General features: G+C 38.6%; 1 protein-coding gene across 1 annotated transcript; it reads right to left on the bottom strand.

Annotated features, from left to right (window-relative positions):
* Positions 1 to 537: 537 nt before the first annotated feature.
* On the bottom strand, positions 538 to 4,003 carry LOC148029730 (costars family protein). Its single transcript, XM_087686047.1, has 2 exons — positions 3,639 to 4,003; positions 538 to 869 (listed from the first exon to the last, which is right to left on the bottom strand). The coding sequence occupies exons 1-2, from the start codon at positions 3,717 to 3,719 to the stop codon at positions 696 to 698; spliced, it is 255 nt and encodes an 84-aa protein (XP_087542173.1). The 5' UTR covers positions 3,720 to 4,003; the 3' UTR covers positions 538 to 695.
* Positions 4,004 to 14,102: the final 10,099 nt, after the last annotated feature.

The raw sequence follows: 14,102 nt of genomic DNA on the forward strand, positions 1-14,102 counted from the left end.
ATTTGAAGGTCTTTCTGAAATTTTACAATCCATTTTACAGTAAACCTTAGTATTTAGTGAGCACAAAAAGTAAAGCTTTGGTAAAAATGTGGGGAAGATCCAAATGTGCCCAAAAGGTATAATTTTCAAAAGGTTATTAACTAAACGCTTGATGAACCCTCTATTGGAAGACTGTCGGCCATAGTGAACATGGAAGAAACATGTCTAAATGTACACAAGAAATAAATGCATGCAAAAGGTGTAACATAATGTGAGGATGTTGATCCAGGTGTAGAGACTGAACCTTACTTTTGAGGAACATGTGATGGTAATATCACATTGCAGGAGAAGCCTGATTCTACAAGTGCAGAGGCAAGGGCATTGACTGCCCAAGCTTGAGGCAGCACAACCAGATAAAACTTCTACACAAAATGGCATTCCACTCACTGCACAATGCCTCTTCTACTAGTGGCTCTCTACCACAAAAGGCTGTTTGCATACATTGTACCTTCAGTCCAAGGTCTGTAAACATACCTTCTATCCAACACAATAACAGACTTGTAAAAATCTGCACTTTCATTCAAGGTAAAGAAGAGTTCATTGTAGCAAATACCAATAATCATGAAATAAATTACATTATGGAGTTGGATTTCTCAAAAATGATGTATACAACTTCTGAAAACTATAAGTTTGGCTCCATGAGTGCAAAACTCCTTTTATGAGCTTTCAGTGTTTAAAAGAATAACATCCACATTGTCATGGACCCCTTGTAAAAGTAACTCGCCGTCAAACTTCACAACCTTCCTCTTTTTGGCTGCCCTCAAAGTACCCACAAGAGCTTCAAACAAATTTGCACACTTCTCATCATTGAAAAGAACTCCAAACTTTACCTGCATAAATATATGTAAGTATATTGCAAGATCTCTCTTTCTGTGTGTGTGTGTGTGTTGGGGGGGGGGGGGGGGTCGGGGTTGTGTGCGGTGGTGTCAAGACCCAACAATTAGAACTACATGATAAGTTATAGATAACATTTGGAACACAGTAAAGTTAAAAATCTTCATACAGATATTCAGATATTTAAACAGAAATCTTGAACTGACTCATATTTGACATGCTCAATTGAGATGGTCATGATCAGCAAAGAAAGCGGAAGCCCCTTTTGCCACTTGTTCAATCCATTTCAAATTATTGTGTTTTGTCTGCCACAGATCAACCTTGGCACAATGTGTGTTTAAAAAGGCATTATTGACTTCGATGATGCAGATGCCAGCTTTGGTTTTGGACCAAAGCCAAGATACTGAAGTCAATCCAAGACTGGATGGCAGAAGGCTCATGAGTCTTACAAAAGTTAAGGCCAACAATAATAGGAAATGTGTCATCTGAAATGGGATTGGGAATTCCTAAAAATCATGGAGCACAGGTCAAAGGAGGTGGGATGGAGATATTCCAAGTTATCCTTCCACAACTTCAGATCCTTAACCATAGTTGAGAAGATCAATGATGGCACAAAGCTTCGACTTCCACCCACTTGTACAATGCATGCTGTATTCCAGGTTGAGTGGTTGAAACTGTATATTAGACAACCACTTGAAAACATATCAGATGAGCCTCAAAAGAGAGAGAGTTGGTGAGATAGAAGCAGTGGTTCCGAAGCACATCCTTCACCAGCATGGAGGCATGGTTTAGCCAGAAAAAAGAGAGGTCCTCACTAAGTTCCAAGATTGGGGATTCATGAAGTAATTTGGCTGGACACATTCGTATTCCCAATGTTGTTAGTAAATTATATGGACACCACGCAAACTACCACCAACAAATGAACCGGGACAAAATTTCATGTGTCCCACTGGTATTTTGGCCATGCAGAAATGTTTGGACTGGTAAGGAGTGCAAAAAAGGTCTCAGATGCCCAGGTAGATGGTCATAACTGCTAGTCTAGGCTAGACTAGACTAGATGTTGCTTTGAGGTATTGTAAGAGATATCAGGAAGTTATGGATTTTCCCCATCATTGGAAAGGGGAGTGAAAACAATTATTATAAGCTTATAGTTTAGACAGGAGAGCCAAACCATGGTTATCATAAACAACTTGTGTTGAGGTGAAGCACACTGGCCAATTCTGCAATTGCCGAGCCTTACAGATTGTGATGGGCATTATTGGCAAAGTCTATGACAGTTTTAATAAGATCATGGGGTACATTGGTGTTGATATCATTGCACCTTGTGATCTCTTAGTTAAGACCGACGGGACAGTTACCACTCACTTTTGAATGCAACAACATCTATCCTTGATCCTAAATTTCAGGGTCATGAAGAGGAGACACATAATGATGTGGTAGATGGATGGGAGGTGTTGGGAATACTCGTTCCAGATTTTCTTGTCGAAGAAGTATTTAAGAATCAGTTATCATTTTATAGGAGTACTTAAGGAAAGTTTGGAATAGATGGACAATTAATGACACTCTGCGATGGGAGGATTATGATGGTAGCTACTCCAAAGCTTTAATGCTTGCCTATTGGCATTGTAAATCGATGATGTTCTGTCTTTTCTCCCGAGCAGTTGTGGAGTACAGCTTGGCAACATTGCATCAGAAAAGAGGAACTGAATTATATTCCAAAGAGCTAACAATCCTGAATTTGTGAGTGCCAATTTGTGCCTTCTTGGAACAAACGACATCTCCCATTGCAAAGGTTTTGTTGAGCTGCCCTCCTCTCCCCCAATGCTTGACGGTGATATGCCATTGTTTAGGTAGCCTACTTCCTTTTGGCACCACTATAGCAGCAAGGAGTATAGTCCTTGCCCACATTGTTCGAATGCATGCCAGTGAATCAATAAAACAGATTAACAAGTGATTGACGATAAACACATGCTATCTTGAGCCTTTCTGCCCAGTGGTTCCTCCATAAGTCGAAGGCACAATTTGTCTGGGAAATTACTTTGGCTACTTGGCTGCTGTTCTGTACAGCTTGCTGCTTATAAACAATCAGTCATTTGCATAGACGACACTCTAGGATCTGTGGTCCATATGGAAACCTCAAAATCGCGCATCCCTTGGAGATGCATCTTCCAATCTTTACACCTTCCCTGCAGCAGTCATTATTTGACTGCTTTTGCTTGAAACATGTAGACTACGGTAGTACATTATATTTCTCTCGTGTGTCCATAGAAAAGGTGAGCAGGTAGGCATAGATCATCGTTATATATGTGTGCATGTGCACATGGCACATATCTTTGTGTTCGCTGATGCCTGTGTCCCATTCATGCCCACAATACGCTGTATAGAGGCATCACGCAAACACAAGCAAGCTAACCGAAAGATCTGAATGCATAAGACAACACACTTTGGCGCATGCAATCGTCAAATTGTGGCACCATTATTGCAAGCACAGGCAAACGAAGCTAGAGATCTCAAGGTATAAAAGCCAAACACAAGCTCAGTGAGATGGTGACTCGGATGAACAGATGCAGGTCGAAAAAACAAGTTGCCCCCCATGCAATAGAGCGGCAATCGTTGCAAAGAGGGCCTCAAGTGGTGGGATCAACTGAAGTGTGTGATCTGTGCATTGATGCAAAAATGAAGACAAGTGGGATAGTTACAGACAGCATTTCGGTTTGTTTCTCTGTCTGTTAAAGATGAATGGATGGAAGGGGTGTAGGACTCACAGAGTAGGTTCCATCAGGTTGGGGGCTGCCCAGACGCTTGATCTCTTCCTTGAGACGCCCGATCTCCTCCTCCACATTCATCTCTTTCTTCTTTCTTCTTCTTCTTTCACAGGTAGCAGCAATTGTCGCAAGCTTGCATACTCTGCTCACGCTGAAGCTTTTCGATCTATGGCAAGATCGGAATTTCTCGCTTTCCCAAATTCAAAGCATGTATGTGTGTATGTATGTATGTATGTATGGATAATGGTGGTGTTAGCTGTCCATGGACACATCTCTCTCTCTCCCTCTCTCTCTCTCTCTCTCTCAAGGTGAGCACGTGTGTGCCATCAGGTAGGGCGGCGACAGAGAGAATGTGTGCGCTAACAGGTGCTGTTCGGCACTACTTTTTACTGCTGCAGCAAGTAACAAAGCTACACGTATACTTGAATGCTAAGGATATTATTATAAAATGAAAGTCAGCTCTACCTTTCACGAAAAATCAAGGTTTAATGTAAAGTGAATTGCCAACATTTTCAAAAAAAAATTTAAAATCTCGAAATTTTAATTATAAAAATTGTAAATATATGTAATTTATTTCAAAAATCTCTATAAAAATTTGCATTAGAGGTTTTTGTATTTGCTACCAAAAATGTTTTTTGTGAACACTAGTTGACTCTGTTTATGCTAGAGCTATGTGCTCATAGCAAATCACCGAGTACATGTCAATTATGCATTTATCCTCACTTTTGGCAAAGCACCAATGGCCCTCATGTGCTAGGGCTGTGTGTGTGTGTGTGTGTGCACATCACCTTTGAGCACGACCCCATAGGCTTTTAACTCCTTTCTACCAAGGACGTAGCACACCGAATATGAGAATGATTTGGTTGAGGAATAGGGAGGATGGCTGAGAGGATTAGAGCCAACGATCCAACATGCAAGGGTGGATTCTAACCACTTTGACAAATTTTTATGGACTGATGTGCCAAATTTAAAGCATCTACCACATGTGCAATTGTTAATGCATGCAGTCAAGGTTAGGTAAATACTAGAAAATGGAAGTAAGTAGAGTAGTTGATTTCACAAAATGCATAGCTAGATTTCAAGAAGGCACTATGCAACCATGAAATCAATATGGTTGAAGTAGACAAAGCTCTCAAGTTTGATTAGGCTAAGCACAATGAGATCTACAAAGCAAAGGTGCATGAAGGGGCACGGTGCATAAAGCCTTAGTTGCCTTATCTCTCGGTCACATTTGGCATCGATATGTTGTACTCCTAGCGACTAGCATTGTGGGAGCTTTCGCTTAACCGCCAAGACCCACAGATCGCTTATTGCTTCAAGCGTTTCAAGCGAGCTCTAATGGCTATCTCCCACCTAGCCGACGCGCCATCGATCCTACGAGTGTAGTGAGTTAACCTTGATGTCAATGTGAGTAGCCTCCTCTCTTGCACACCTCGGTAGCTCCATGATTCTCGATGCTAGCTCAAGCATCCTCAAGCCTCCTCCATCTCTAAGCTCCATCCTCCATAGCCGTGCATGCAAGAGAAGAGAAGAGAAGAAGAGAAGAGGAGATGGTGAAGAGCTTCACCCTCTTGATCCCTCACTCCCACACACTCACTCCCTCACACTCTCACACTCCCTCTCTCAAGAGCACACATAAGCAAGAAGGAGAGAAGAAGAGAAGAAGATGAAGACTCCTTTTGCCACACACCAAAAGAATGAGCTTCTCATTCACTTTTTAACTTTATATACAAAACCCTAAATCCCTTTTGGGCGGTCATCCCCTTTTTCCCTTTTTTACATGGCCGACCGTACCCTAGGCCCTTTTTCCCATTGTCCTTCTATCTTCCTAGCTTCCTTTCCACCGCCCATCTACATTTACAAATTGCACGGGTGAGAGCCCGGCGTTCCTTGAATTAAACCATGATGCGCTTGTGCTCTTTTACAATAGTTTGACTTGCGCTTTTCCTTGTGCGCCTTTGTCTTCCGTTTCTCTTTGCCTTGGCTTTTGTCTTTGTCTTCTGTTTTAGCTTTCCGAATTTTCCACCACCTAGCACTCTGACGCGCCGTCGATCCTACGAGTGTAGTGAGCTTACCTTGATGCCAATGTGAGTAGCCTCCTCTCTTGCACACCTCGGTAGCTCCACGATTCTCGATGCTAGCTCAAGCATCCTCAATCCTCCTCCATCTCCAAGCTCCATCCTACATAGCCGTGCGCGCAAGAGAAGAGAAGAGAAGAGAAGAGAAGAAGAGAAGAGGAGATGGTGAAGAGCTTCACCCTCTTGATCCCTCACTCCCACACACTCACTCCCTCACACTCTCACACTCCCTCTCTCAAGAGCACACACAAGCAAGAAGGAGAGAAGAAGAGAAGAAGATGAAGACTCCTTTTGCCACACACCAAAAGAATGAGCTTCTCATTCACTTTTCAACTTTATATACAAAACCCTAAATCCCTTTTGGGCGGTCATCCCCTTTTCCCCTTTTTTACATGGTCGGCTATAGCTTAGGCCCTTTTTCCCATTGTCCTTCTATCTTCCTAGCTTCCTTTTCACCACCCGTCTACATTTACAAATTGCACGGCCCGGCGCTCCTTGAATTAAACCATGATGCGCTTGCGCTCTTTTACAATGGTTTGACTTGCGCTTTTCCTTGTGCGCCTTTGTCTTCCGTTTCTCTTTGCATTGGCCTTTTTCTTTGTCTTTTGTTTTAGCTTTTCGGATTTTCCACCGCCTGGCACTCTTTTACAAGATTTCAGGGTGTGCCTTTGTATTTTAAAATGCACCTTTCCCCTTTTGCATTTGCCTTGGACTTTTAAGATTGCCCTTGTGCTTTTGGCCTTTCCTCGTCTTCTTTCTTTAGTCGAGCTACCTTTTTTCCGCCTTTTCCCTGCGTCTTTTTTGTTTCCTTTTGCTTTCTTCGTGTTGGGGTTAACAAGCATTTACATGTATTTTCTCGATCGTCCTCCAGTGGTGGAGGAGGAGTTCTCTCCATGGTTCAATAGCACCTACTAAGGGAAGCTAATATGAGCACTTGATCTTCTCGCATGTGATGCCTTAAGAAAAGCCTAAAGTAAAAATATAAATTATAGTAATATTATTAAATTTCCCAGTGATTAGTTTGTTTAGTTAGTGGATAGGTTAGTTAGTAATGCATTACATTTATTATGTTCATAAAGCCAATCACCAAGGAAAGTATTCTCTTGGACTTGTATGTACTGCTCATCATCCTTGGGTTGACTAACAAAGTTTCTTAAAGGCAAGTACTTGGATTACTTTTGGAATTAGCCACATCCAACCAATGTTAAATATTTGAGTCATTCCAACGACAAAATAAGTACTAGAGGCCCTCATAACTATACACAAAAAATCCTAAACAACAAAATGATACCAAGATGTGAAAGTTAATAGGCACACTCTTTAATGTAGCCTCTATCTATATTGGGAGAGCTCCATCAAATTTCTAGAAGTATTTTGCCGCATATGTCACACCTAGAAATCTTTCATTCTCCACCCTTACCACTTGAACCATACTCAATATACCATCATTAAGTGGAGAATGATAAGTGCAACTAATTCAATATACAGATACAATTTTGATGGTTAAGGTGGACTTAGTTTCTTATGTGATCAAATGTATTTGACTCTTGTTGCTTGCTATGAGACATAGTCAATTCTTTGCTCTCCATACCAACACTTGGTTTGGTATAGCATGAAGCACTTATAATGTGGATATTCTTCATGAAGGAGGCAATATGGTAGGACTTCTTTGATTTATAGGATCTCAAAATTATTATATGGCTAGAGAGACCTAGATAGAGCCTCTCTCCTAATATTGTTTTCACAAGTCTACAACGGCTGCAGTTTTTTCTTTATAGTTGGAATATCTTTTTGTGTTTTTTCTCTTTTACCAAATCCTAACATTTGTGAACATCAAATATAAACATCTAAAAGGTCAAATCACGAGTCATTCCAACACCCAATCTAATTGTACATCTCTTGGTACCCTTGAATAGCTAACCCTTTGAAGTTTATAATATAGTAACTCTAAGGTATCCAGATTTCCTACCATGCTTAGTGCCAAAGTTCTATGCTCTTGTAAGTCCACACGGTATTGCTTATCACCTTGTGAAGTGGCAATGACTTCTTCTATAGATTTCACCTTCTCCAAACTTGTTATTTAGTTTGTAAGCTTTGTATCTACGCCATTAGCTACTAGAGAATTTCTAGATCAAGGTTTTGTAAGCTCTCAATAACTTTTTCTTTATCCTTACTTGAGCCACCTTTCACTTCATGACTTCTTGAATTTGCTAAACAAGTGTGTATATCATTTCTTGTCTTCATTTTGAAATTGACTGTAAGAGGGTCCTTTGGATGTTCTCAATGTGTTTTTTCATCTTGGCTTCCTTCTTACTCCATTTAGCAATATAGGCTATTGCTCATTCTTTGAGGATGTCTCCTTTATCAAAGTTCAAGGTAGATGAACTCTCCTTACTCTCTTCTCTACTCTTCTTCCCCTTTTGGCTACTTTGTTCTCTACTAGATGTTTGACTTCTTCTGTCTTGTTTCCCTTGCTCCATGTGCATTATTCTAGCTCCTTTTCTTTCTCTTTCTCTTGTTTCCTAGATCGTCTTGGGTGGTGTAGTTGCTTTTTTGTCATGATGACCCTTGACAATATTGTAATAATTCCTAATACAAGTGATGCATCAATGGAGAGTGTAATTCCTAGATTAAATACACTAGTGTGTGCACTTGCAAAGCTAATGATAATGATTCCTTTGACTCAAAGAAGCTCACATCCACAAGCTTGCACAACTACTTTCTTTACCTTGACAATGGTTTGGTGAACTCCTTCTATCCAAAGGTCATTCTAATCCCTAGTTACGATCTCTTCAACAACTATATCTTCCATGAGGTGTTTAGTAACCCTCATTTTGGAAGAGTTAGGTTTGTTGTAATTGAAAATGTGATCAAAGATTTGGGCTATTGTGCACAACTCTTCCTCCACAATGGCGCTAAAGAGGAGATTGTGTTACATGAGATCATGTTTTTTTTCCATTTTATAGAATTGTAGGAGTTATCATGGGTCCTTTTTACTTCCCTTGTTTATTTTATATTTAGGAGGCAAGTTCTATGAGCTATGGTGTGAGTGTGACTTTATTGACTATTTGCTTTCCCCTTGCCTAGAAGGCCAACATACTCATTCTAGAACTAGGTTCATAGTTACGAATGAAGCTCAAGCATGTGACTAAGTGAGTTGGTTCACTGCACACTTTGGCATAATGTTGCAACACATGTTGTTCAGTCAAGTTCTTAGCCATGCTAGTGTAATTGATTAGCACCTCAAAGTTTTTGATTTGAGAGAATTTAAGATCATTTAGGCCCTACGTGGTGGGTTATAAGTCATACTTTTTGCATTGGTCTATCACGAAGACAATTTTTTCTTTCTTTTTAGAGTCATTAATTTTATTGTACAGAATTCAGGATCAAATATTCTTACGGATGGAGCTATTTGCATTTTCAACAACAAAAAGTTGTGAGAATTATGAGAACAAAACAATGCACTTAAAATTTTTTTTGACATTACAGACAGAAATCCATTTTTGCATGAATGAGTACTATTCAAATTTTGTATTTTCTTCATGAATTAGTATAATTCAATTTATGTATATGGTTCCTTTAATTCCCCCCTTTTAAATGACAAGACAAATTCCTAACTATAAGGTTAACTTTCATGTTTGTCAATTCCCTTTTTCTTAAATAATTACATTTTATTTGAAAGTACAAAGGGTTTAGGTTATTAAAAAGTGGTTATTGGCATGGTGTTTTGAAGTAGCCACCACTTGAAAATTTTGGGATTAAACTGGAGCTCGGCAAGTGCATCCAAATCAAATGGTCAATATAGAAGTTTGCAAAGATAGGTTACTATGTCTATTAACAAATTTGGGCCATGAAGTCAACTTGCCACATGAAGTTCTTCTTCTAAAAGGTTTTATTTCAATAAGGATATTGCTCAAGCTCAAAAGGATATGGTAGGTTACAAGCAATAAGAATTGTGCAATGTGAAATCCACTATAGTATATTGGGTCATAGTACATAGTCTTTACAATTCGTTGTTGTTCCACGTTGGTCATTAATTGATTTGTCATTATAGGTAGTGTTAAGTCAATGATTGTACCAAACCTTAAGCAAAGGATGCTTGGATTCACATTTTTATCAAATCTTAGCCACTTTAGCAAGTTCATTGGGTTTTGTGATTGGTGCCCAATTTGGGACAAGACATAGCTTAGTGCTCATTTCTAGAAGCTTTGTGAGTTTATCATTTTGAACTAGCTCACTTTTGCAAAATATGTATTCACTATTTTTCCAAGTAGTGTTCCAATCAGAGCCAAGCTCTGTCATTTGTTGGTGGGCAATTCCCAAATGTATCATCTCATATGCTTGAATGAGTGTTTCTAATGTGTTGTAGAGTTGGGTGAAATAATGTGCAATTAGAAGATCAATCTTCTCAACTAGTTTTGTGGCTTGATAGATTAACCCATCAACAAGTGGAAGAGGACTTTAGTCCAACTTGTGATTTTGGGTTCATGACACCCATCAAAGATGTTATAGCAATTATAGGTTAGTTGTTGATTATATCATTCTTATCATGTTGTCAAGCTATGTATTATGAGCTATGCTAATCTGTTTTACTCCCTCTTATGTAGGTTTTGAAGTTGATATTTCTTTAGTTGTTTATGCTCAAGGCACAACCCTTTTGGGTGTAGGAGAGGTTGATGCACATGTGGTCACATCTTGAGTGACTTTGGATATGTATACCCAAATAGCTTACAAAGGCATAGTTTTGCTGACATGGGTTCTAGGATGTTGGCATGAATGGCTATGTTTAGGTTGAAATATGAGGCTACCCTCATAGTATCCTTGTTCAATCAATAGAGCCTTGAAGACCAATGTGAGACTAATGTAAGGTTATCTACAATTCTTTTGTGACTTGCGACAAGCTCACACAAGCATTTTGTGTAGGTTGTTATGCTAGTAGGGTCTCATTTAAATGAGTAGACATGAAAATTGAGATTTTTCTATTGGACACTTAGATAATTTTTTTGTCAATATATTTAGGATGTCATCATCCCAATGGGATCCCAATAGGGTATTACGCGAATTTAAAACAAATGAGCCACCTCTTGTAGAAGCAATTGAGAATTTTAGAAGTTATTTTTGATTCCAGTTGCTTTTCCTCACTTGTCACTCTTCACATGTGGTTTGTCATATAATATTTCTTGTCTTTTCTCAAGATAATGTTACACTAAAATTCTAGTAATAGTAGCAACCATCTTGCAATGTGTCCTATGGTGCATAGATTGTTTATAAAATATAGCAAGGCTTGATGGTCTACAAGAAGGTGAAAGGAGTGGCAAGAAGGTACTACTAAAATTTCTTAATTGTATACATGATGCCAAGTCCTTCACATTCCATAGTTGAGTAAGCTCACAAGAAAATCCATGTTGTGATCTCCAAGCTATTAAAGCATTGTTCTAATGGAAATTTTGGATACATCAATGTGCACATGAAACATCAACTTCCAATTAAGGACTTGTAAAAATAGACATTGATTAGATTCTTTTTCAAAGTCTCATATGCTTAATGGCATTTTTTGGTCCAACACCAAGAGCTTGTGTAAGGGTCTTGAAATGGATGTGTAGTTAAGCACTAAGTGTTGATGGTAATTGGTGTGGCCAAGGAAGCATCAAACCTCCCTTTTCATTTTTTGGTGGTGGTAGCTCCAAGATAATATGAATTTTTAACGAGTCATTTACAATCCCATTCTTAGGCATGGCCTATCCTAAAATGATTTCATATTTGATCCAAAGTTGATATTTTAGTGGATTTAAATATAGCTAATATTTCCTACATAATTAGAAGTTTTCTTGAAGTTCCTCCAAGTGTTCACCTTATGAGGAATTGATGAAAAGATCATCAATGAACAAAATTCAAGCTATTTACAAAGCATGTCCTTAAAGATTGCACACATTAGGCCTTGAAAGATTGTGTGCACGTCCTTTAATCCAAAGGGCATGATGATGTATACAAATATCTCCCCATTCAATGGCAAAGGCTATTTTGTACAACTCATTGGGGTGAATCTACATGTCATTATACCTTGAGAAGCCATTGAGAAAGCTATAAGCCTCCTTTTCAACCACACGCTCTGATGTAAGGCAACGACTAGTGATTTGTCTTAGTAGCTACATTTACTTTCTTATAGTTTATGCACACTTGAATCTTTCCATTTCCCTTAAGTACAACCATGATTGTTGATACACTTGATCTTGTAAATAAGCTTGCTTTGAGAAGCTTGCTCAATTCTTATCGTGAAGATATGTGTGTCTTAGGTTCATTGGATAGGGTATGTTTCATGGGTTTGACATATGGATATATCACGATAGTATGGGTCATATGCGGTGGTACTCCCTTAAGGTCAATATAATTCCATGTGAATATATCTCAGAATTTAGTAAGTAGTGAGATGAGTTTTTGTTCATCTTCACCCAAAAGGTATCTCACAATATATTTAAGTTTAGGAGGCTTTTCTTCCCTGACGAGATTTAGTTCCTTTACCTTTGTGGATCCCTTGATTGGTTTGTTGGATTCTCTTTCTTGTTTCACTTCCAATAGAATAACTACCTAGCCTTCCTTCTTTAATTGAGTAACTCTCTTTGGGAGTTTTGATTATGTCTTTTTAATTATTAACATTAGCATCTCTACTCTTTTGAGTTTTCTTCAGTTTTCTCTACCTTAAATGCATTGTAAATTTTATGCCCTAGGGGGGATGTTTTTAGGATGGGGGAGGAGGAAGGAAGTTCAATATACTCCATAGCCACATACATTCCACAATACTAGTTTTTTTATTACATCCCCCTAGCCACATATATTCCATTATACTAGCAAGGTTGATTCTAAGTGAAGTGACTAAGGTACTTTAGTCTAGCATACACTTTGAAGTAGACCTTGAAATGTATGAGAGCATAATCCAAAATATCAATATAATCAACATGATAGTTTGTATCTCATGACCAACCTTTGATGAATATGAAAATTTTGTATTTTGAGACTAATTATGAAATGCACACAATGCCTTTAGCAAATCTAATTGATCAAAGGCAAGACTCATACCATGTGAAATCTTGGCCTAAAGTAAGAGAATATGGCTGATCAAGACATACTATGAACAAGATTACCTTTGAAGCTTCTATAATAGAATAAAAGCTAATTTCTTTCATCTTGTGATTCAACAAATACTTCATCTATGGTAAGAGTAAGAAGGGGATTATCACTTATGCTAAAGAGCAATAGGCTTTGAAGGATGAGTTTTTGTAAAGTGCAGTGACTTTGCTAGCTTGAGCTTGGAAGCAAAGGATGGCAAATAAGTGATGGTTTATTGAAGCTAACTTAGGGATTTTCCAACTAGAGACAACAATAGTCTTTATCTTGCCTAAGATGCTTTTTTTAATATAGCAAGTTGATGCCTCCAAAGTAGTATACCTTTTTATGGTTTATACATATGGTACTTTGAACTCGTGAGAAACAATTACATAACAAGTTAATGCTCTACTTATAGGTGCCATGTCAACAAGGTGGGCTAATTTTGGCCCCAAAATTTGGCTTTTCCCCCCCTCCCAAAAAGTAGTGTTTTATCTTCTTCTGCAATTTCCATCTAGTTGTATCCCGTAAAGTAATCCATAAACAAAAATATTTTCCTACCCTCTAACCAGTCCAAAATCTGGTCAATAAATGGGCAACGGGTAGTAGTCCTTAACTATTTGCTCTTTCAACTCTCTAAAGTCTACGCAAAGCCGGATTTGATTAATTTTCTTCTTCTTAATAATGATAGGTGAACATCATTCAGTGTGTTGAATATAGGGAAGATGAAACTAGCTTGTTGCAATTTCTGCAACTCCTCGAACAACCCATCCCACACTTCAAAAGACATACACCTTACTTTCTGATGCACACGATGACTACCTTCCTTTAGAGGAATGGTATGAGCAGGTTGGGAGGAATACCTCTCAGCTCATCATAACTCCAAGCAAAAATGTTGCAGAACTCTTGGATAAGGGACACATAGTCCTCCCTTTCTTTCACACTGAGCATGGACCCTAATTTAATTGGCCGTAGATCATTTGGTGTACCAAGATCCAACTCAATCACCTCCGCGTCTCTTATTCAATCTTGAGCTTCTATTGGCTCATTCAAAGTTATTTGATAGATGTCCTCTATAGTAGTGGACCCTTCTTTTGATTCATCACTTGATGGCATCTCACTAGCAAATACATCTTCTAATGTCTCTAATTCCGTAGAGGATAGAGGAGCTCTCTTTCTTTGAGGAGACTCAAGGTAAGCATCTACTACCACACGATTGGCACCTCTAGCAAATATCAAATGACTAGTAAGTATATCAACTTGATAGTTGAATCGCAAGATCCAT

Source organism: Lygodium microphyllum, chromosome 10, assembly GCF_053477565.2.
Source record: "Lygodium microphyllum isolate KBCC chromosome 10, Lygodium_microphyllum_v1.1.10, whole genome shotgun sequence".
NCBI lineage: Eukaryota > Viridiplantae > Streptophyta > Polypodiopsida > Schizaeales > Lygodiaceae > Lygodium > Lygodium microphyllum.